The following is a 22,889-nucleotide window of genomic DNA, read 5'->3' as shown; positions in this document are numbered from 1 at the left end:
ATCTGATCTGACTCACTTGGATGCAAACAGATTTTCAGCAGGTGATGTGAACGTAGCCTTGGTTTCTGTCTGATGGTAGTAAAGTGTGTTTCAAAAAGGAATAAATACAGTTCAGTAGAGAACTGATAGCAGGTTATAACACAGGAGACACTTACGTTTCCTCATGTGTGGCTCAACTCTGCCTTCTTAATATTGTATTATTAAGACAAGCATGTTTCTTTTGAAGTGTAATTCAGCCTTGCATGACACAAACAACTGAAGTAGTGTAGTCTGCCATCCGTCCAGTGAAAACATAGAAGAAATAAGACGTTTCACTCTGATTTGTCATGTTGTCCAGCTCCACTGTGCATTAACACTTCGTTGTTAGAAGTCCAGCTGTCAACACATATTAAACCCAACAGTAACCCTGTCAGTCTGTGTGTGTAATGCTAAGTAAAGACAAAGGATTAGTGATGGTAAAATCTGTCATGGGAGCACTTCCTGGGAATATCGTCTAGATTTGTGACTTGTGAGAGACTCCAGTAGCATTCCCACGTCATTCCACAGACCTGCATGTTCCATAAACTGCAGCGGCGACGATGGAGAGGAACGCGCATGGTTAGCATGAGTGACCTGCCTCTGCTGCTGTTGTTATGGAGCACTGTAAAACACACACAACGACCAAACCACCGGCTGAGCTGCTCCATCGGTTTCTCAGCTTGTTGCAGACATTAGTGAACATTTGATTCAAGAGTAACACTTTGACTTACATTCCCACAGTGGTGTACTCATGAGAGTGAAGAGGCTCTGGTCAGATATTTAACTTTTATTGCCTATGTTTAAAGAAAGAAAACTGATTATTATGACTTTCTTTATTTGCTGATGTCCCCTTTTGGAGGACTTTGGGCACCACCTCACACTGCTTTCCTCACAGGCCCAGTGACAGGTGATCTCTTTAGAGGGCACCCTGCTCTCTAACCCTTTTGTTTGTGCCATAACCGCAAGCCCCAGTGTGTGTCACACTCATAGATTTAGAAAGCTCTGTCCAGGCTGTGGTGGTCAGTGTCGCTGTGTCCCCCCCCACCACCACCACCAGCACCTGTCTCTGCTGCAGCCATGGAGCCATCAACCTTAAACTTTTACTTGTGTGGTAAAGTCTGTGCTGCTCCTGTCTACCTGCACGTGTTTTGCTGGTTTCTTGCATATATTAAATGAAAGTGCAGCCTTTTCATCCCATGAGTGTTGAAAGTTGTATATTTTCCATTTGCGTAATGCTGAACTACTTCACTACTCTCTAGATTTACGCAGCATGTATGCACAAAGACATAAGCATGACTTCTTAGCAGAGTTAGAAACTCTACCAGAGGCTTCTCATTCTTCCGGGAAAGCTTCACAAACAACAAACGACCGTCCGGTGTCGGTGGGTCTCCGTCACTACGCGCACCTCGTGCTCGTGCTGCTGTGCGCCGACTCCTCGCCTCTCGCCACCGTTTCTGTTTGTGCGCGTCAACTCGTCGGAGGAGAGGAGGTTTCCGCGTCTGCGAGCGTTTACAAACCTGATGCACACATCGGCAGACGTATGTGTGACCTCTTTACAGACTTTGAGGGTTTGTCGTGAGAGATTCTTCACATCCTGCTGATGGTCTCCACTTGTGCGCGCTCCACCCCGCTCGCCGGAGCGGAGGAGCGCTGGATTAGAGAAGCGCAAAAGGAGGAGAGAGCAGGCTGATGTTAGCGGCTGTGGCGAGGCACAAATCTGCCAATTACAACTGTAGGGAGAGAGCAAAGACGCAGGATTGTTTAGCGGAGGGAAACGTGGCCAATGGGGTTGGTTTAGATCCACGGCGTGAGCTTTGCGCTTGCTTTGTTTGCTGATTTCTAATAGTGTGTTTAAAGTATAGATGCTTTACTTCATTGAGGCCGGTCTCTGCTGGCATCCCTGCACGGGAATGGTCGGTCTTTAGCGGCTCACTTTCCCAGTTTTAAGGTTAACGATGGTCGCTGGAAGTCACGTTTCAGCGCGACTCACTTGTCCAAGGGTTGTGCATCTCCTCTTCATTTACAGATAACTTTCAAATTGGAACAGGAACTGTAAAACACGGGGGGGTGGGGGTGATATTTACACATGCTTTCGACTTGTTTCAGTCTAGTTTAAAACCAAGACAACCCCGAATATGACTTGGTTGAAACTTTGCTCTGCGCTCTTGTGGTGGATCCAGTGAAAAAGTGTCAGATCTGAATGTAGTTGTTGTTTTTTTTTTTTTGGAGTCACACTGAAGATGTTAGGAAGTCCGTCCAACAACGGCGGCATCAGAATGATGGTGCCCCCGGCTCCTAACGACGACAGGCGGGTGGAGTTCGTGGCTCTCACCGCTGTCCACACGGAGAGGAGCGAGCCGTCCACCCCGGAGCGCGGACACCCGTCTCACCGCACGGGCCTGCTGGGCACCCCGCTGCCAGGACCTCCCGGACCCCGGGCCAACACATCCGCTTCAAGCAAGCGCTACAGAAAGTTGCAAAACTGCCTGTACAACGTGCTGGAAAGACCAAGAGGATGGGCATTCATCTACCATGCCTTTATGTAAGTGCATCATCAGTCTGTTGTTTTTATTGAGACGCATCCAGGACGCAGCATGTGGCTTTTCTTTTGCAGACTTTCCGAAGTCTGAGTGAAGCCACATGTTGTGTGTATCACACAGGCTTCTTCAGACTTCCTCCCCATCGTGTGTGTTGATCAGCAGACTTTAGAAAAGAGTTGCTTATGCAGTAATTCACGTGGTCATGTGCTATAAATCATCTGAATATAGAGTCTACTGGTCAATTTCCCAGTGTTTCTGTCTGATTAAAGCATCTGCAGGACTTTAGTTACTACAGGGGGTGGTAGCAGTAATTCTCTGTGTTTAACCACAGTTGTAAACAGTGTTGATGATACTGACACCTGTCACTTTGCATGTTTCTCTTTTCTGTATTATGTTTGCTTCAATAACTAGATAACATAACATTAAAGTATGAACGGTGCCCTGAAAAAGTTCATAATGAAGATTAGTAAAACATTATACCAGTGGGGACACATAGGTAAAAACTCTTGAATCAGCTCTGGACCCAGTATATTAAAGTGAAGTAAATGAGGCCTTTAAACACAAGCACCAAACGTATTTCAAACTCAAGCAACTCCCCCACTGTACAAAGTATTCTGTCAGAGTTGTAAGTAGCCCCCGTGTCCTGAACTCTGTAATGTACACAGCATTTAAATGCTGGGAAAGTATGAGCTCGCTGGCAGCAGCGCCCGCTCCCCTCAGACAGAACAACGTGCCAGCTCTCTGAACTTCACTCATATGTATATTGCTCAGTTGATCAGAACATGAAACCAGTTCAGTTTGTTCCTGTTTCAGATTTAAACTGAACAGATTAAAGGTTAAAAAAAAAAAAAAAAAAGCAGACTAGGCCTGAGTGTTTCATTAAAAGGTAAAGTTCACTCAGTGCAGTGAAAGTTGTGCACCAGCAGCTGTGTCTGCATCTGGCATGTAGTGGACAGAGCTCTCGCGTGGAGCTTCTTGGACCATGCGGTGATTTCTGTGTCGTTGTTTAGATAAGTGCAGCTGTCCCCCTGCCAATGCCATCATGTGTTTATATCAGAGGGAAATCCCACTGCAGGGCCATGACTCGCATATATTTTCTCATCATTTTTAATTTTTTACGTAACCTTTATTTAACCTGGTCGTACCGTTCGGGGGGGGGGTTTCAACTGAATTCTGGCCAAGTTTCACATAGGACGGTGCAACATCTAACACCCAAGAAAAACTAACTAGGTGACAACATAAGAAAGGTCAAATATACAGAGATTATAGAAGGACACAAAAACAGCTGTCAATGTTAATAAAGCTAAAATGAGCTAGCAACTGAGGTAATTGTTAAAGGAAGCATTTACTACAGAGTTTACAATAGTGCTGAAGTCAGTCTGGGGTATCAAGTTATTTCATTTAATTTTACTCTGCAGGCTTTTCCCAGTGACTGGAGCAGAAAACGAACAGCAAATTCTCTATTTCCGGTTCCAGATATGTTTCTTGTGATCTAACATTGTGATTAGAAGACGAACTCAGATAAACATGTATCTCTAGAATGGCTGTATAAATAAAAATATCAGAGCGTAGAGAGTGACAGCCGACACGCTCTTTAGTACAAAGCACAATGATGAGTTCACAGTTTTACGCTGGTGACAGACTGTCAGCACATTAATGAGTGCGAGTCGGCAAACTTTAGCCTCCACCTCTTTCACTTCTTTCTTTTCATTTCTCCCTTTTTTTTTTGTTCCCACAGGACTGCAAACATGTCTTTGCAGCACACACACAGAACAACATGTACCACCACCGCCCTGGGTGTTTCTCATTAAGCGTGAAGGCCTTTGGGTGGTTGCTGGTGACATTCTCCCTGACATTAGTGGGTGTCAGAGTGGATGGCAGCTCTGCCACTGTTGTTATTTTTCTGTCAGAGCAGGAGGGCATGCGCTCTTAGGTGCGCAGATCACATTTCAGATTTCCAAGATAGAGCTGGACTGAATTTGGAAGTGAGCCGCCTCTGTAATGGCCTGTTGTATGTAGCTTTCTCAACAGATCCTAAAACGTTCCTGAAACTACAACTTACTCAGGTTTAGGCGCCTCCACTTTGACATGATATATGTATTTCCTGCACATATGTGTAGCTGTGTACATCATTCCCATGGTGCCTTACCACCCAGAGCTATGCATTAGCTGTGATTAATTACACATAAGGAACTTACCACGCTGAGAGCTTTACCATGTGTAAGGGAATTTCATTGCACGATAAAGCTCAATTAAGCCAGTGTTGATCTATTGTAATTAAATTGAACTGTACTCTGCTGTGCGGGATGCTGTGCTAACTTCTCTTGATCCTTTAATTAGTCCTCTGTTGCAATAGGGGAACGCTGGAGCAGATGTGTTGCTTCTAGAGAGCATCTCTTCGCAGGTGTGTGTTGGAGTGTGTAGGGATGAAGTAGCTCTCCACTTTAATGTCTCTCCACAGGCACTCAGTTATTTCCCACCACAATGTTCAACCCCGCTCGTTGCTGTCACAGCTGCACATAAGATGCATGCTTACAGACCTAGATTCCTTTGTTGGATAAAGGTTGTGGTTGACTTTAAGATCCTATCTTCTAAATCCTCCAGGTTGCATTACTGTAACCTGTTTCATGTCTGTATGTCAGCTGTCCCTTCTGAATAGACCTGTATCTCCTGTATGTCTCTCCTCTCCTCTCCTCTCCTCTCCTCTCCTCTCCTCTCCTCTCCTCTCCTCTCCTCTCCTCTCCTCTCCTCTCCTCTCCTCTCCTCGAGATGTGAGAATGCAGAGAATAAAATAAAAAAGACACTAGGGTTCCTGGAAACACAAATTCCCTTGCTCGCTTTATCTGTTGCCTGGACACACATGGATTGTTTGAGCTCCTAAATGTGTCTTGTCCTTCGCAGTAAAATCCCAAGACGTCTTTGTCATCTTTGAATCCCTTCTCTTTGCTTTACTTGCTGTAAAGCCATAATGTCAGCGGGAGGGGTTCGTCTGAAATGTTTAAGTCGGGTAAAATTTGTACAAACACCAGTGACTCTACAGGAATGTTTGTGTTGTTTGGTTTTTCCAAATGGTTTCCAAAAAGTCTGCAGAGTTCAGACACATACGTCATTGTATTGTACCTGAAGGATTTCTGTGTTTTTATTTTATTTTGTTTTCACTATTTGTTTGTAAAAATAGTGAACATATTTTCAGTAGTCGCATTTTGTCTGGCAAAATAATTTTTAATAATCTTATTTATAAATTTCTAAAATAAATCGGGGAAAAGAACCAAAGATTTATTGGCATTTATCAGAATATCAGTTATCAGAATGATTAGAGTTTTCTGTCCACTGCCTAACGGTTTAATCCACCAGCTGTACTACTGGCTGCCGTCGTTATTTCTGACTGTATGTGTTTATGCATGTGGAGTGTCTGTGTGTAAACTTGCCCTCTGGGCTTGGCAGATGACTGATGACATTCACAAGGATTGGTTTCAGTGTTTCCCCTCACCTTTGACCTCTCGACCATTTTCACCATAGGCAGTGCTGCATATAGACCGTCACATGAGACCACCTGTTGCACACACAGTAATTCATCCCAGCAGGAGGTTCTTTGGGGCCGTGGAACTTCAGTCTAAAATCAGGCCACTGGTCTCTGATAAGGTCATACTACATGGTGTGAACTAATATCAGCACAGTGGAGATCCAAGGAGGTGTGTTATGTCTTGATGTTAGCTTTGGCTGCCATCTTAGTCTCTAACTTGGTACAGCATTCCTCTGGACCCCGGCCTGAATATACAGTAATAGTGCATGTGGACAGACTGGAAAAGAAGTCAGGCCTGAGCACTAACCAGCCAGAGTGATTGATTTGTTCTAAGGAGGATTAAAATATACCAGTCATGTATTATTGATGTCTTACAGAGAAGGAGCAGAGATGGAGAGCAAAATTATACACGTGAGTGCTGTGGGGTAGACTTGAACTCGGGCAGTATCGTCTGTACAAGTTAGTTGAAGAGAAAATCTCTGTGCTAACACTCGTGAGAGGCTAATTAAGAATTTGTAACCATCAAAATCAGTTTAGTTGTGATGAGGAGAACTACTTAGCCTCTGAAAACAGCCATGTAATATCTTCTGAGGCTCTGGAGGAGCCTTGTCAAGGTAGAGATATTCTCCTGGATGATCTGGTTAACTCTGCAGTCGTCAGCAGGATGACATCACATGCAGGCTGGTTCCAACATTACAAGTCCCTGTATAGCAATTAAATGGTCCTCTACTTGTAAACCACACATATTAAGGTTTGGTGACTATTATGGTCAAGAAACCAATTTCCAGAAAGACATGGACAACACACTCATTTCACCTCTGTAGTGGGTAACACCACCTGATGTTCTCCTTTGCATTAGAGGGTTTTATTATGTGGACGTAACAAACTAGAGATGTACAGAGTGTGAGGAAGAAAGGATTTGACATAACGACAATATTCAGTTGCATTATAAAAAGTGTTGAATCAAGCGTTTGTGGAATTTCAATAATAACAGAGGGTAAAAGTCAAGATCTCTCGACCTTTGCTTCGATTTTGGCCATTGTGAGATTTGAGAGTTATTCTATTCCAGTGCAAAACTAAATCCCATGAGTACATCTTCAAGATGTTTTCTTACAAATAGCACATTTGGATGTAAACTTAAACCAATGCTTTACTCAACAATAATTGAATGGACTGTATATCTGTCTCAGCGTTTAATAATGCATTGGGTTTACTTTTAAAGAAATGATCATAAGTGGGATAGGAAAGTGGACATCCACTACTTTCTCTCTCTCTCTCCTTGATCTGAAACAGAAGCTTCACGAATTTCCAGAGGAATTTTCTCACGTCAGATACATCTTTCCCAGATGAAACCTTCCCTCTCTATGGTGTGTGGGGATCCCTTTATTTGAACCTTTTAAGGCGCAGGCACCAGAGACGGTGCCTGTTTACGAAAGCTTCAGCCTAAAGCCACATTATTTGTAGATGTGGAGGGAGATACCCACCACAGGCCTCACAGCCTAATGCTCTACATAACCTAAGCTGTGGTTCAGTCTTCACGTATCTTTTGTGCTGTACACACACTGTATCTTACAAGATTTTCAATATTGGTGAAATGCCCCTCTGACTGGTTATTATACAGTTTGCTGATTGGGTGTTTTCACTCTCCAGCTGGTCTATTTGTTCAGGTTTTCAACCATGCAACACAACCCCCCCCCCCCCCCCCACCCCACCGCCCTGCAGCACTCTCCAAAAACCAGTAGTGCATTTAGTGTTGGACATTTTTTTATTATTCATGGAGTGAGTAACATCAAAAATAGCATTTTGTTTTGTTGTTTGCTTTGTATTAAGCACATAATGTCTTTTTATTGATGACTAAGTACAAGTGAAAGACCGGTGAACAGGGGGTGGAGGTGCCGCCATAAATTGGTGAAGGGAGAAAGCCACTCGACATGTTTCAACCTGCACACGGCTGCAGATTGGATGCTTGTTGTTCATTTGCCACTGCTGTTTTTTTATCTGTTCACCTCAGCAGGCTGTGTAAATTCTGCTCCATTAACAATATTTTATGGCACAAATGTCTGTGTTCTGCTTTCACTGTCTCCCCTTGACCACCCCCGATTACCTCAGTTGAAATATCATTGCTTTGCTGTCTAATTAACCCTGTCCTCACCGCCTCAACAGTAAAACCACCAGGTGGACCTAACGTTGTGCCTTAACTTGTTCTAGTTATTATATGATTAAGCTCATTCAGCAATTTTTCAGCTTCTCTCATCTGTTTTCCTGTTTTTCTTCATCATGCATGACAACATGACGCATTGAATATGTTTGTCTTTGGCCATTGGATTTCTATTTGATTTCCTTTGATTTGATTGAAGGAGGAACCAACATCCAGTCCAGCTGCTGATGAGATTAAGCCCAGAGAAACTGAATTGGACAGGAAACTAAAGAAATAGATTTTGGCGGAATTGTGGTCTCGAGATTGTAAAGACACAGTCTTGGAGATGGACATGAGGCCATTTTTGAGTCAGGATGTTTTGATTGTGTGGGGTTGTGCTTCCTATAGGGGCAACAGTTTATCAGAGATACAGTATATAAGTTACGTTTATGAGATCAAAACAACGTGAGTCATTTTCGACATCCCTCTGTTTCTGCTTGAAAACATATATCACGTCATCATTGCTGTTCAGCTCTGTTTTCACACTACACATTGTTTAAAAGTCCGAAAGTAGAATGGAAAATGGAAATGTACACACCACTCACCAATTACAGTAATTTCTCTAACTTCACATTATTTTTCCTTTTTAAAGTCTTGACGTCATCCCAGCACCACTTTACACCTGCCATATGTGAGCCACAGTCCACCTGAAGATCAACGGCCCTATTGTAGTTTTATTTTTTCCTCTGCCAACAGTGGAGTGTGTGACACAGAGGACAAGCAGTAGAAGGGGGGAGGAGTATGAGGGAGTTTGATTTTGGTTGCTAAGGTTGATTGATAATAATGATAATGTGACACTATTGATTCTGGTTGGAAAATTCTCTTTTTGTTTGTCCTCTACTACGACTGCAGCCCTGGAGCTCGAAATGGATTTAGTTTCTTACTCAAGGTCACATCATCAGGATAGATGTTTGCAAGTGGTGACTAGGATTAAAGGATGGCAAAGAAAACATCTCTGTTTTGGACGTGTTTTTAGGACCCCTTTTGTCCTTCAAACACCGGAAGGGCTTGTGATAAACAAGTAATTTGCATGTAAATGGAGAGAAAGGTAGGAAGAAGAAGATAGGATGAGAGTGAGTTGAAGAGAGAGGAAAGTCGAGGTTAGTCGCTGTATTAATTTCTCCTTTCAGGGCAAAATGTGTCTCCCCTGGGAAGGGACTGTCTGTCCCGGGATGACCGACCAGGAATCAGGTTTCCCCCCAGTATCCAGCGCTGCTCCTGGTGCTTACTTTCACCCAGGAAGAGGAGAGACATACACACACAAAGACACTCTTCATCATCACTGGAGGGAAACAAGCTGCTACTTGAAAGAGCAGAAAGTATAGAAAGGCTGGAGGTGTAATTCAGTTTAGATCCACACATACACAGCAAGAGAACGTTAGCCACAAACAGTGGTCCTGTTTCATTTTCTTGCAGTTGGGTGATCAGTGGGGGTGTTGACACCTCCTTATCTGCACTAATCTGTGTTTATGTAATGTTAATGTCGCTGAAGCGGGCCAGGAATACTGTGGCGTTTGGCCGGGAAATGCCAAGAGTTTATTTTGTCTAGTCAAGGCCCTCTTAGCACTCCAGATCTGCTTTAACAGCCAGGAAAATCCAGCTCCGTTCTACTGTATATATCTTATTATTACATCTCTCTCTATCTCACTGAAACATATAGCATCAGCGAATTCTCCTGGGGTGCCAAGTCTGTCCAAGCCGATGCAGTACTGGAGATGCAAAGACTGACAAAGCCGTGTGTTATTTTCTTGTACCTGTCATCCACAAAAACAAAGTACTGGAGGTGGGTTTGTTAATTTTGTCAGATTTTTGCCAGTGTTTCCCGGAGATCTCAGAAGACTGACACAATTCATACAGCAAAGCTGAGGAGCTTTGTAAACTGAAGTCTAAGCGAATGTTTGTGCCAGGCATTTCTGAGATGTAGCACTGATGAGAATGGGACACACTGTACATGAGGTCACAGTGACCTTGCCCTTTGTCCTTTGACTTTTCACACCCACAATCCAGAACAGTTAATCTTTAAGTCCAAGTGACAGTTGGTGCTACATTGGAAGAAATTCCCTCAAGGCGAGAATTGGATAAACATGAGGTCAATACAACCTTGACCTTTGACCTTTGGCCAACAAAATCCAATCATCTCATCACTGAGTCCAAGGTGAGAGTTGTGCCAAATTTGAAGGAATTCCCTCCAAGGGTTAGATATCGTGTTCACAGGAATGGGTGACGGTACAGACGGAAGGACAACCACAAACCAGAAACAGAAAAAAGCAGCTTGGCTATTGGAAGAGCACAGATTTTTATTTTAGAGATAACATAATTGCTGCCTGGCATTACACCCGGCATTGCACTTAGAAAAACCGTTCCATAGAAAGTGGCCTTGTGTAGTCAGTATGTTTGAAGAGACACATCATCAGACATGATTTCATTTCATTCATATCATCTTGGTTGATCAGTATCACCTTCCCTATGTTCCACTGCAAAATGTCACCCAACACCTTTCTGCTTGGCTGTTCTGGGATCTTTCTTTACTGCCACTGCGTTGGTTCTCACTGTCCTGTTTAAAATCACACTGGACTGTCAACCCAGCAGTTTGGTAAAACAGGACAATTAGGACTTTAGTGACGATAGACGGCCTTGCCAGTAAAGCGTGACTCTCTTTGACTGGTAATGTAAGTGTGCACAGTTTCCATTGAACAGATGCTATTAAATCCTGTTTGTATACAAAGTCAGAGAACTGTCCGCAGCCTGGGCACACCGTCCCTACTGTTCAGTAACCATTCCTGGGAGCTCAGCATGTGACGTTAAACACAAAGTTATTCTCCAGCGTCCACAATGGGTAGATTAAAGTCTCAGTGATCAATATCAACCTTTCACTTATTTTTTCAGCGACAAAAAGTCACTCCAATTTTCCCAGTTTATTTCACTGAACTGGGAGACAGAGTACTGCATGTTCATCAAGGTGTTCGGTGAGAGTGTACAAATGCGATCAACAGGAAACGGAAGCAAATTGTGCAAATATGCAGGTATATTGCATAAACTCACATCTAGGCAGGGGATTCACCTAGAAATAGCTACGTATCATGCTGAATCTGTGCAAATCTTGCAGACTACAGGCATGTTACAGGAAGTATCATCTACAGCAGTACATCATATTTTATCAGATTCAGAGATATAAAGTTCACTGGAAGTACGTTGATATAGGAAAAGGTGACCAAAGGAGTGGGAGGTCTGCGTCAGGTCCGCTGAAGTACAGCCTCCTACAGTGGGTGGAGGCTACTGCACATGACAATGTTCAGCACATAATACAGAATAACGAGGAAACGATCACTGTAGCTAACAGGTCATAAAGAACATGTTTATACGAACATGTAAAAGCCAGTATTATAGTATTTCAAGACCATGACTGCATTTAAGGATGAGTGATGATGAATTAGGAGGTGAAAAAGGTTTGCTACTGGTACACAGTTCAGAAGAAGAATCGAAACATAAAGGGTATAGAGACTGATTATAGGCTTGTAAGTGATTGTAACGTAACTTAGAATACTTATTTGTGTTATCTCTAAATATATACTGTCGTATTGTGAACACCTAATTGTTTTGTATTTATTTGTTCTTTGGCTGCGAAAAGACTTTTTAAATTCAACCCAGGTCACTAAGGTACATTTTGCTGAATGACGACTGAACATAATTTGATGTGACTAAAGACAGATCATCTTTGCTTGTCCTTGCAGAGGTAGCTGAGTGTCCGTGATGTGTTTTGATCCAACCCCACACAAGTTCTGTAAATCCACCTATGCCTCTATGGCTTCTTATTTTCCTGGTGTAAGATTTTATCCTGTGTCCACGTGTTTGTAACTTGACCCCCTCTGGCATGTGGATACTGTGGATATAGTTTTCAGGATGGAAAGGCTGCACAACTGAGCAAGCATACTTGATGTGCAAGCATCAAGGTTGTATACCTTTGTCCAGAGCTGCTTTCACCATTTGGAGTGAACCGCGGCCTGATGTTTCTTTGTGTCTGCTTTCTCTGCTCACTATCCGTCTGTCCCTCTCTACCCTGGGAAAGCCCAGGATGGGTCTCTGTGTCTTTCTCCTGTTGTCCTTGCCTGTCCCATGCACAGCCTAGCTTAAGTGTTGTTAAGATCATTTTAATTTATAACGGCACTCACTATAAACATGTGAGGAAGCAGAACCATGGAGACGGGGCTCAAACAAAATCACAATGAGGCACAGTATTTATAAGGTCTGCCTTGCCTGCAGAAACCGCGTTGCAAAGTGTGTATATATTAGGTGTATGTGTGCGTGTGTGTTTGTGTGTATATATATATATATAGATATATGTCATTGCTCATGGGGCTGAGTGTGCATGTTGTCAAAAAAGGTCTTGATTGGATGTGTGCACTTGTGTGCAAAATGTGCGTGCACTCATGCATGTGCAGGTTTATAGAGATGGTGTGTGTGGGTGTAAATGCCTGGCAATGGGATTATGGGCAGAGCATAAACAATAATCAAATGTTAACGATGAAGCCGTAATTACACAGGCTCTGTGCCACTCTTGTGAGATTGTCCTTCCCTGCGTTCGGTCTCCTCCTGCTCTAAGATATCTTATTTGCACAATTGCTTCGCTTGATCGCAGTACCATTTCCTTTTTCCTGTGTGACAGTTACATCTGAAGTTCCTGTTGTGCTCATCTGTTTCTCTGCCCTCTTGCCCTGATCTAGTGCCATCACAACTTTGTGCTTTCTGTTGTTTTTCTACCCTCTTCCCCACTGGTTCTGGTTCGTCTCTCTCCCTCTGTGCCTCTTTATACACTTATTTATTCTCTTTTCCTTTATTTTTATGCCTCTATCTGTGTTGCTACCCAAATGAAGTGGATTCTCGCCCACAGACTTCATTATAAGGAGAGGAGGAGAGAGAGGAACTTTGTCCAAAAGTCATCCTGCCCCTGTCTTCCAGGTCTTTAACGCTGCTGCTGCTGCTTGCGTTGCTCCTTTGCTCTCAGTCACACTAATTTACTGTTTTTCACAACACATTGAACATAATGAAGGGCTGAGGATGAAAAGGTTTGAATTGATGTCAGAAATGTTTTGGTGTAAAAAGTGCAGAAGTATATTATGACCATGTGTGAAATGCAAACATAAACATAAACCTGTCACATCAAACTGTCCTCATTTTTGTATGTTGTGAAGTTTTACAGGAGCTCTGTCTGACTTTTATGTTTTTTTAGTCCCAATCCAAAAAACTGCTGCAAAAAAGCAGCTCCATCCGCACACAAACACACGGTAAATCGTCCGACATGCCGGTGACTATGTTCTCTCTGCAATGTGTATGTGTGTGTGCGTGTGTGTCAGAGGACCCGCCGATCTTCTCTTGGCCCTGAGATTAAAGCAATGTCAGCAAGTGTGTGATGAGACCTCACAGACGATACCTCGTCTCTCTCTCTTTTCCATTCTGGCTCTTCTCGTTTCACTGTCCCTTTGTCTGTCCAATCTATTATTCAGCCACCTCTTTCTGTCTCTTGTCCACTATTTTTTCCTCATTATCTATCTCCTTGTCTGTCTGATACACACTCCTTGTGGTCATTTCTACATGTTCCTTCTCCCCCTCCCTCCTATTTCTGTATATACATCCATTACTTTATATATATATTTTCTCCATCTCTCTTCCTCTGTCTCCTCTTAGTCCAGTCTCTCTCTCTCTCTCTCTCTCTCTCTCTCTCTCTCTCTCTCTCTCTCTCTCTCTCTCTCTTCTTTTATTTCTACTTATCGGGGCTCAATCATTTTAGCCCCAGGCTGCCAGATCTTGTGGTGTCCTGTGATGTCTGAGCAATGTCTTGTATCCCAGAGTGCACTTTAGGTCGAATAAGTCCAATAAAACGCAGGACAGCCATTAGTAAGAAATGCATAGAGCAGTATAATAAGCAAATCTAAGTCCTAAGAAAGAGTCATACAAACTCTCAATTTAGCCGATTTCCTTTGCATTACAAGTTAATGAGCAAAGAAATCAGCACAGAATAGTGACTGTAAAACTGTTAACAAGGTACACAGCAACTTAAAAAGGCTTATAATTATAGCAGCAGGAATTAGTGGGGCAGCGTCCAACAAATGTTTAAACCGAAGGATGAAAACCGATAATCTGACAAGGTGAGAAAGTTAGCTGGCTCCCAAAAGCTCCGTTTTTCATTCCACCAACGACTTCTTTATTCGCTTCCCATGTTTGCAGTACAGCCAAGTACAACACCATGCATGAGGAGAGAGTGACTGAAACTGTGTGCCACGTAGCTTATTTCCTCAACTCCTCCACATTTACATTTAGTCATTTGGCAGATGTGTTTTTTCCAAAGCGACTTACAAGTGAGGTACAAGGTAAAAGGCATAAGCCACCACGATATCCAGCCGCTTCCCTCTTATATTAAGTAGAGAGTAGCTCTAAGAGATCTGGGCAGAGAGAGAGCAAGGGTAGATTCTGTAAGGGATGAATAATTCAGAAGACTATTATCTCGCTGCTCTTATCCATCCCTCCTTTCCTTGGCCTGTCACCTAATTGGTTATAATGAGTTAAAGAGGGGAGCTGTGGCTGAGAGGCCCACGAGTGGTCCACCATGGTCCTGGCTCTGCTTCAGCTGTAATGGAAGAAGAGGAGATGACAGAAGAGTAAGAAGAGAGTGAAAGCTGGGATGAGGATTGGAGAGTGGCCGGATGATAGTGGCCAAAATGTGATAACAGGGAGAGGGAAGTTAGTAGCTCTGCAGGATCCGTCTGTTGTGATAGTCATATCGTGAATGCAGAGTGGACATATGCAGGCTTGTGAGACTTGGTCTGTGAATAGACAGTGTAAACCTCTGTTCTGTGTTATGTTTTGTTAGCCTACAGGAAGATGTGTGTGGGAGAAGACGATAACACCACAGTGTGTAAGGTTGAGATATTTATGACTCAACATTTTAGCAAAGAGTAGGTAAAGTCCAGGCGTTGAAAACATTCTTCCTGTGCTATATATAGTCAACAAACAAGGGTCAACAGTTTTTACAGAGTGATATATTTGTGAACCTCATTTAATCAAAACATTGCGTTGTGTTTACTGCAGCGGATGACACAGTGCGTGAGGAGCAGTACCCTTTATCCTACAAGAATTCTTCCTACGTTCGCTGTGCTCTTTTACCCACTGACTTACATAGTGACATTGCTCAATGTACAAGGAGTTAAAAACAAAATCCGGCTCCCCAGAACTACATGGACAACATGTTTCATCTGTGGCAACTGTGAAAATTTGGCAAAATTGCTTGTGTGGAAGGTCGTGGTTTTCACATGGCCTAAGATAACGCACAAACATTTAGTTTGACAGTTTTTAGCAGCACTGACACCGGACTGAGGAGAAACACACTGCAGCCCCTTTGCGTGATATGACCTGGGTACCAGTGTTTGACTTTAATAACAGCTCAGATAACAGGAGCAGACAGATAGCGCGGCAGACTCTTGCTCCTCAGAACAGAACTCACCTCCCGTATAGTAACTGCATATCTGTCCCTTGTTAACTGAGCACTGCTCAGCATCAAAGCCTTGGGGTCACGGGGTTGCTGCCGTGGTTACAGACAACAGAGTTGTAGTGCTGCTGAGCCTGCTTGTTGTTTTCTAAAAATTTAAAATGTCAGGACTTTTTACTCTCCTCTATTTTATTTGAGTGTCTTTATTTTAAATGAAACTGCAAGAAAGAAGTCCATATCAGTGGTGTGTACTATATATACTGTATATTATCTGTTAACAGGCCCACACACGACTGCAGAAAACTATAATAATAACTAATAACATTAAATTTATCTTAATTTAATGTGGTGTAATACTCACTAATTACAGCCACAATGATCTTGCAATTAGGTCATTAGGTCAGTTTGTGGATTAGTCAGTCAAGGAGAAAACGTATCAGAACCTTTTCTGAATCTGTTTTCTTAAATAAAGGCAAAAAAAACACAATGAAATGTCAGCTGTCCTCCTCTGGAACCAATTAAGTCTTTCTGTACATATGCAGATGTTTGTTTAGCTACTGCAGGTCCTCAAGCTATTGCGGAGTTGTCTTTTTCCATGTGGACGTGGTGTCCTGGGATCTGGTCTAGCTGGGGACCTTTGCTTTGCATTTCACCCTTCTCTTTTGACCTATCATTTCCTTTCTGGTTCTCAAATCTGCTCCAACAAAGAAGGGCAAAAATAACAGGAAAAAAAGTGACCAGAGTTTGTTCAACAGACAAGAAAAACATTACAGCTATTTAGAAATTTTGCCATTTAATAGGCTGTAACTCTCAAATATTAGTGTCTGTATTAAAATTCTAATATTGGTTGTTCAGTATTGTTAAAAACACTATTGACATTTAATTCAGATAATTTCACGGATCATTTTCATACATCGCCTTACATGACCTAAAACCTTGGTCTTAGTATTGCTTGACTTAACATGTTACAGCCATCCTCTGTAAATCGCTGAGGTCCTCCTCGAGATCTGCTGATCACCAGCGTTGTTTGTGACCCCGGCTCACACCCCTTACCTTATCCTGCTGGACCAATCCCATTAGCCTGAGTTCAAATGTTACAGCCACCGTTTTCTTTTTGCTGTTTCTCAATCCTGCAGAACTGCTGCTGACCCCCGGTCATCCATCACTGGAGATCCCTGCTGCCATGGTAACAAGATTAGACCTGTCACAGAGTAATGATGATTGGCCTGAAATTCAGTCGTAGCCCCAACGTGAGCTGTACTGTATGTGTGTTTTGGGTTGTAGGGGGGTTTCTCTCACAAGTCAAAGGGTTGGGTCCTGATTGGTACCGTACCTGTACTGGTGCCCTGGATGAAGTCTTTCACTAGAACATAGTTCAGAAACACACTTGCTGTGATACCATTTAGTCTCCAACCTCCAGCCCTGCTGATCTAAGCTTTGTAAATGTTGAGCCAGCACACTGGTGTGTGAATTGGCAGCTCATACACTAACTGCTACTACTTTTCTAATTGCCTAGCTGCTGGTAGTTGTCTTCATAGTTCATACAGTAGTTCTCTCAGCGCTTTGCCTCAACCTTGGTTGCTTGTTTCAGCTCTCTTTCTTTTGACTAACTCAAACACCATTAGTAGCAAAAACAAGAATCAGGAAATATATTACAAGGAAGCCTGTCCTCTGGATAGGTGTGTTTGAGCTGAGGTGTGTGCATGGATCAGCCATCTGATATTCCCAGGTCAAAGCACCAACAATCACCATGAAATTATGTGTTAATACTATTAATTCAGGTCCCATTAGACGATACACAGGCTCGCCCAACCCTCATGAAACCTTCTCATATCATGAATTTCTTCTTCCTCTGTGGTATGTCCTTATTCATGGGCTGATTAGATATGTGACCACACTGAACTTATTTCTTGTGTCTCTAACTGGTCGTAGCACATTTTTGGTATATACACAACAGCAGCAACACGTACAGCAGCAGGCCAGAGCTATTTCTGAGACTATAGTTTGTAATGTAGTATTTTTGTACTGCTTACATTTGTGTCCTGTGCAGATGGTAATATTGTGCTCTCAACTCTCTTATCTTACAAAAACCTGCCATGTTGAGCTAAATCTCAAATTTTTCTCAAAACAGCTGAAAGATAATATCAACAGTTTGCAATGCACATGAGCTTTACTTGCAACATTTTCTACTTGTAGACTGATGCACTGCCCTGATAACTGTAGCTTGTTACATTAAGATTATCACATGAGAAACTGTACACAAGGCCACTGAGAACCTAAGACCATGAGCTCTGGCTTTTTCTTAGGGGTTTCTAAGTAGCGACTTGAGGTACAAACACTTTAAACCATTGTTCTTTCCAATAATGTATAATAGCTGTACTTCTACTTGGTGATTGCAAAACGAAACACAAGTCTTACTCCTCTAAGGTTTCTGCTGATGACCGACTGACCACCAGTCGAGGTTTTGCTTAGTGCAGCTTTCCTTTAAGTCGTGGTCATGGACTGCCAACAAACTTTCTGAAAGGGTTTGCTTGTTCACAAAAATGTCAAATATTTTATTTACAGTGTTTTTATAACTTCAAATCCTTCAGATTTCCCGACTAAAGCACTGACTGTTGTGGAAACGTTTTAAGGCGCAGTAGTTAAGAACGGAGCTAATTGAGTTGGATATTTTTTGCACTGTAACCAAGAGAAGGGCATTTTACATGGGAGCTGGCGTGTGAGTGTGGTCTAATTATTCCGAAATGATTGATGATTGATGCCTTGGATGACTGACCCTGGAGTTAGTCTAGTGTGTGTGTGTGTGTGTGTGTGTGTGTGCGTGTGCGTGATAGTTGGTCAGGTCATTTCTGTGTCAGAGAGATTTAGTGAGCAAACATTCAGTCAAAGTAAAAAGCTTTCGCTCTACCTGGTGTTTAGGCAATAAAGTAATACAAAGTTTAAATGAATCAAAAGCAGGGAACAAAGGCCTCAATTATGATGTAATGTAACATTGGCTGAGTGAGAGTGCAGGCACTGTGTGTGTGTGTGTGTGTGTGTGTGTGTGTGTGTGTGTGTGTGTGTGTGTGTGTGTGTGTGTGTGTGTGTGTGTGTGTGTGTGTTGATGGCAGACACTTTCATGGCTGCTGCGAGTGGGAGTGACGTTCTCCAGCAAGGGAAAATGTATCAATCTAATTGGCAGTGAGTTTGAAATGCATCATCTGTGCACATACAGTGGAACAGCACGACAGTCAGAGTGTGTGAGGTGTGTGTGCGCTCGTCTGGCTGCACGGTAGGTACGTGCCTGTGATGTGTGCAGAGTGTGTAGCGCTTGTGCGTGGGTTTGTAATAAAGCAAATTATTTGTGTGAAAGTGTTCGCTGGTGCCACTCGTGATGCAAACTGCCAGGGTTGCACCTTTGTGAGCAGCGTCACCGTTACACAACACTGTTTCTCACAGTTATGTAAATAATTGATCTAGTGCTGTAGTATGTGCTATAGTCTGAAGTTTGTGGCATTCAGAGGAAAACAAACACATTTTTCTTGTCTTTACACAACACTCAGTCAGGTTTGCTCATCCCCTCTCTTTTCCTCTTCTCTCTTCCCAGAGCATGCGCCAATAATAGAGCCTCTGAATCGCTCGGTCAGCTTCTTTCCTTGTGAAAAAAAAAAAAAAAAGAAAAAGCACTTTTCAGCTCGTATTTGTTTGTGTGTTGTTGTTGTTGTTTTTTTTTTTTTGTTCCTGCCATGAAAAAGTTTGCTGTTTTTGAGGAAGGAGGAGGAGGAGAGGGTAACTAACGGACCTGGAGACTGGCCTCATCTGAGCTGTGCTGCGCTGGCCCTGCAGCCTACTGTACCTGCACACACTTTGCCTGCAGTCGCTATTTAAGGAGAGTGATATGCTATTAATATCTTTTTACTGATTCCACCTTTCTCCTTTCTTTCTCTTTATCTGCTGATGACCTCTCACTCCACCAACTCTCTCTCTTTTTTCCTCCTTTACTAATCTCTGAACAGCTCGCTGAAAATGCTGCTCTCTCCAGTTTGTGTTTGTTGGCAGCTTTATTGAACACTGTGTGTTGTTGTAGTTCCACTGCTGTGTGTGACGTGCTAAATCTCCAAGGTGACATCAGTTCACATACATGTCGTTCCACCTCCAGAGTTTTTTTGTGTTTATGGACATCTGTGTGTTTACCTGTCAACATCTTTGCAGAAGGTGAAAACGTGTGTGCATGCTCAATAATTGGACTGTGTGCATGTTCTCTTTTTGTTTGCATGTTTTTGCCGCTGCAGCATGTGCATGGATTGTGGGTAAATGACTGAAAGGCAGTATTGGAGCCTCATTGATCTGGGATGGTGCTGCACACAAACACATACACGCAGAACGTGTGCAGGTGCAGATCCTTGGGTCCATTGTCCAACTCCATCCCTCACCTGCTCCGTTATTGCTGCTTCTCTCTTTTCTTTCTCTTTGCAACCTCGGCCATCTATCTTCACAGCTCTGTGGATCTTATCTATCTTCCCTCTCAGTCTTCCACTTCACCCTCTCCGCTCCATCTGCCTCCTCTGTTGTGTGTAACCGATAGCTGCTCCATCACACAGTGGTGATTGAATCAAAGATGCATTCTCCCACACTCCAGCTCTACTTCCTTCTGCCAGGCATGCTGACTGACACATTCCTGGAGAGTGCTAACCTCCTGAACAGAAACACACACACACACACACACACATAGTGTAATGCAGCGACACACACTCTCACAAATGTTTATGTAATACCCATTTATCCCACAACAATATTTTCACAGATCAGTCAAAGTAATTTGAGATCTCCATTTTCACTTATGTATGCTTACAGGAAAACAGCAGTAAAAGCACCCTGTCAGGTTTCCATTAAAAGCAATCTGGTTGCCTTGTAGGCTGTTGTACATTTTGTTGCTGTCTGCTCCACCAGGGGCTGAATGGCACTCTGGAGCTTTACAGGCTGTGAGCCAAGCTGTATGCACTTTATACAGAACATACAGAGGCTCGTGGTGTGTAACAGTGAATGGTTGGAGTTGAACTGTAAATGTAAGTGAATGAGAATAGTTTAGATAAACATGCAACTTTCTTTCTTTCTTTCTTTCTTTCTTTCTTTCTTTCTTTCTTTCTTTCTTTCTTTCTTTCTTTCTTTTCTGTTTCTTTCTTCTATTGTGCTTGCATTTTTCTTGATTCTCCACAGTGTCCATGAGACAAATTACACTCGCTCAGCTTTAGGAGAAGAGTCAGATATTCTGTGTATATAGCAGAGCATGCATTATTCTTTTGAAAAAGTTCTGGAGCAATTATTAATGCAGACAACCTCGCGCTAAACCGCCTGAACGTCCGACTTTTAGAAACTATTGTATATTTATTTATATCACGGCGTTCTTTTTGATTGGCCAAATGACGTCTGGTGCATTTATGCAATCCCATTTCTAATGTGTATAATGTGTCACACTCCACACACTCCTGTCCTCCCTGCTTGGGTCACATGTCCGAGATAGTTGCAGCGGATATGAGACACTGTCTTGTGGTGCATTTGCAGAAACATTGTGACCATTTCCTCAGTGATTCGATTTCTAGTCTCAGCTAGGAAAGCACTCTTTATTCTGATATTTCCTTTCTCTTCTAAATTATGAATCATTATTGAAATATTTCAGTATGAACATATTTTGTCAATGCACTTCAGTAAAGCACTTCATGGCTGAGCAGATTTTTTTTTTTCTAATGCCCCCTGAGACCAACCCTGCTGATTTGGTGGATTTTGACTGATGCTTTGCTTTTAATTGACATTTCCCTGAAAGGAGGGAGGGGATGTTGTGGGGGGGTTCTGAGGTGGATGGCGTTAGTGGTGGAGAAAGTGTGCCCTCAGCAGAAATCTGACTCCTTCTTCTCATGTATCACGCATGGACTAAATGTTTCCTCATCAGTTTCATTCATTTATGTAGTTATTTATTAATGCCTTTGTTTATTAATGTATTTATTCATTCATTTGGGACAACAAAGCAGATATGAGTATAGAGGCCGTATTGGCGGCTGTTCCCAGTTTAAGACCAGACTCTACTGAAGACAGGAGGTGATCAGACAGAAAATGTGTGCGTTTCCATTGATAATTAACAACAAGACAAAGTGATCATCTCCTGTAAAAGTTCACTGCAGGTTCTTGCTTTAAACAGAAACTAACATTATTGAAACTGTCTATAAAGTTAGATTAAATTAATACGTTTCCTTTAAACATTTAAAGTATGATAATAATATAATTGTGGATATAAACAACACAGAAAGCTGACATTTACTTGGTTTGGGGACTACAGACATTTGATACCTTGTGGTCTGGGGGATTTGTTACACAAAACCAGCATAATTCGACTTTCTGATTACGTAAACAGGCTGAACACAGATACAATAAGCTGTGTTGACAGTAACTCATTGCAGTGTTTTGGAGTTACTGTATGTAAGGGATACTACGTATTGTATTCAGGTAAATGCTAAGTTGCTTTCGTACATTTTTTGTTCCAGTAATGTTGTGTCTGCATTTTGTAAAAGCCAAGCTGTCGATTCAACTATCTGTGCTGTAACTTCCTGTCATAAAGCACAAGTCAATGAAAGAAACCACCTGAGATATTGCTCCAACTAATCTCCTCCTTATGGAAATACACAATGCTTTGAATTAATTGAGGGGAAAAAGACAGCCAGTTTAGTCAGCACATTGCCCAGTTGATGAACAACCAAAATGCATTGTTCACAGAGAGTCATCCGAGTGCATTTTTATAACTAACTTCGCTGTGGATGAAGCACAAATTCTCCTCTGTGCATGGATCACTGGGCGGAGAAGTGGCAGTGGTAATTTGGCAGTGAATGTTTATTCACACGTGGTGTCCAGTGTCTTTCTAAGAGTTTGACTTTCTATTTATAGAAAGATTCGCCATTTAAAAAGTTTCTCATTCACTGACTGACAGAAGAGTTTTTAATTCTAATTTAAGATGAAAAAAGGAGAAATCAGGCTTCACAGAGTGAACTCTCCTTTGGTAAACTGTTCTATCAAGCTCATGTCTCTCTTCATCAGGATGTTAATGACGACTACACACATTAGATACTGTAATCACGACAACATCATCAGATGTTAATACCTTTC

The 22,889-nt window shown here is 42.5% G+C and overlaps 1 protein-coding gene across 1 annotated transcript in view; it reads left to right on the top strand.

The window, feature by feature from the left end:
* Positions 1-1,426: 1,426 nt before the first annotated feature.
* Positions 1,427-22,889, top strand: part of LOC113154798 (potassium voltage-gated channel subfamily KQT member 4) — a 39,268-nt gene continuing 17,805 nt past the window's right edge. Inside the window, exon 1 of the mRNA XM_026349177.2 lies at positions 1,427-2,560. Coding sequence (XP_026204962.1) covers positions 2,259-2,560 — 302 coding nt within the window. The 5' untranslated portion in view covers positions 1,427-2,258. The remainder of the gene's footprint in view (positions 2,561-22,889) is intronic.

The sequence above is a fragment of the Anabas testudineus genome, chromosome 11 (genome assembly GCF_900324465.2).
Source record: "Anabas testudineus chromosome 11, fAnaTes1.2, whole genome shotgun sequence".
NCBI lineage: Eukaryota > Metazoa > Chordata > Actinopteri > Anabantiformes > Anabantidae > Anabas > Anabas testudineus.
Note: the sequence above shows the minus strand (reverse complement) of the source record. Positions and strands in the feature narration are given on the sequence as shown.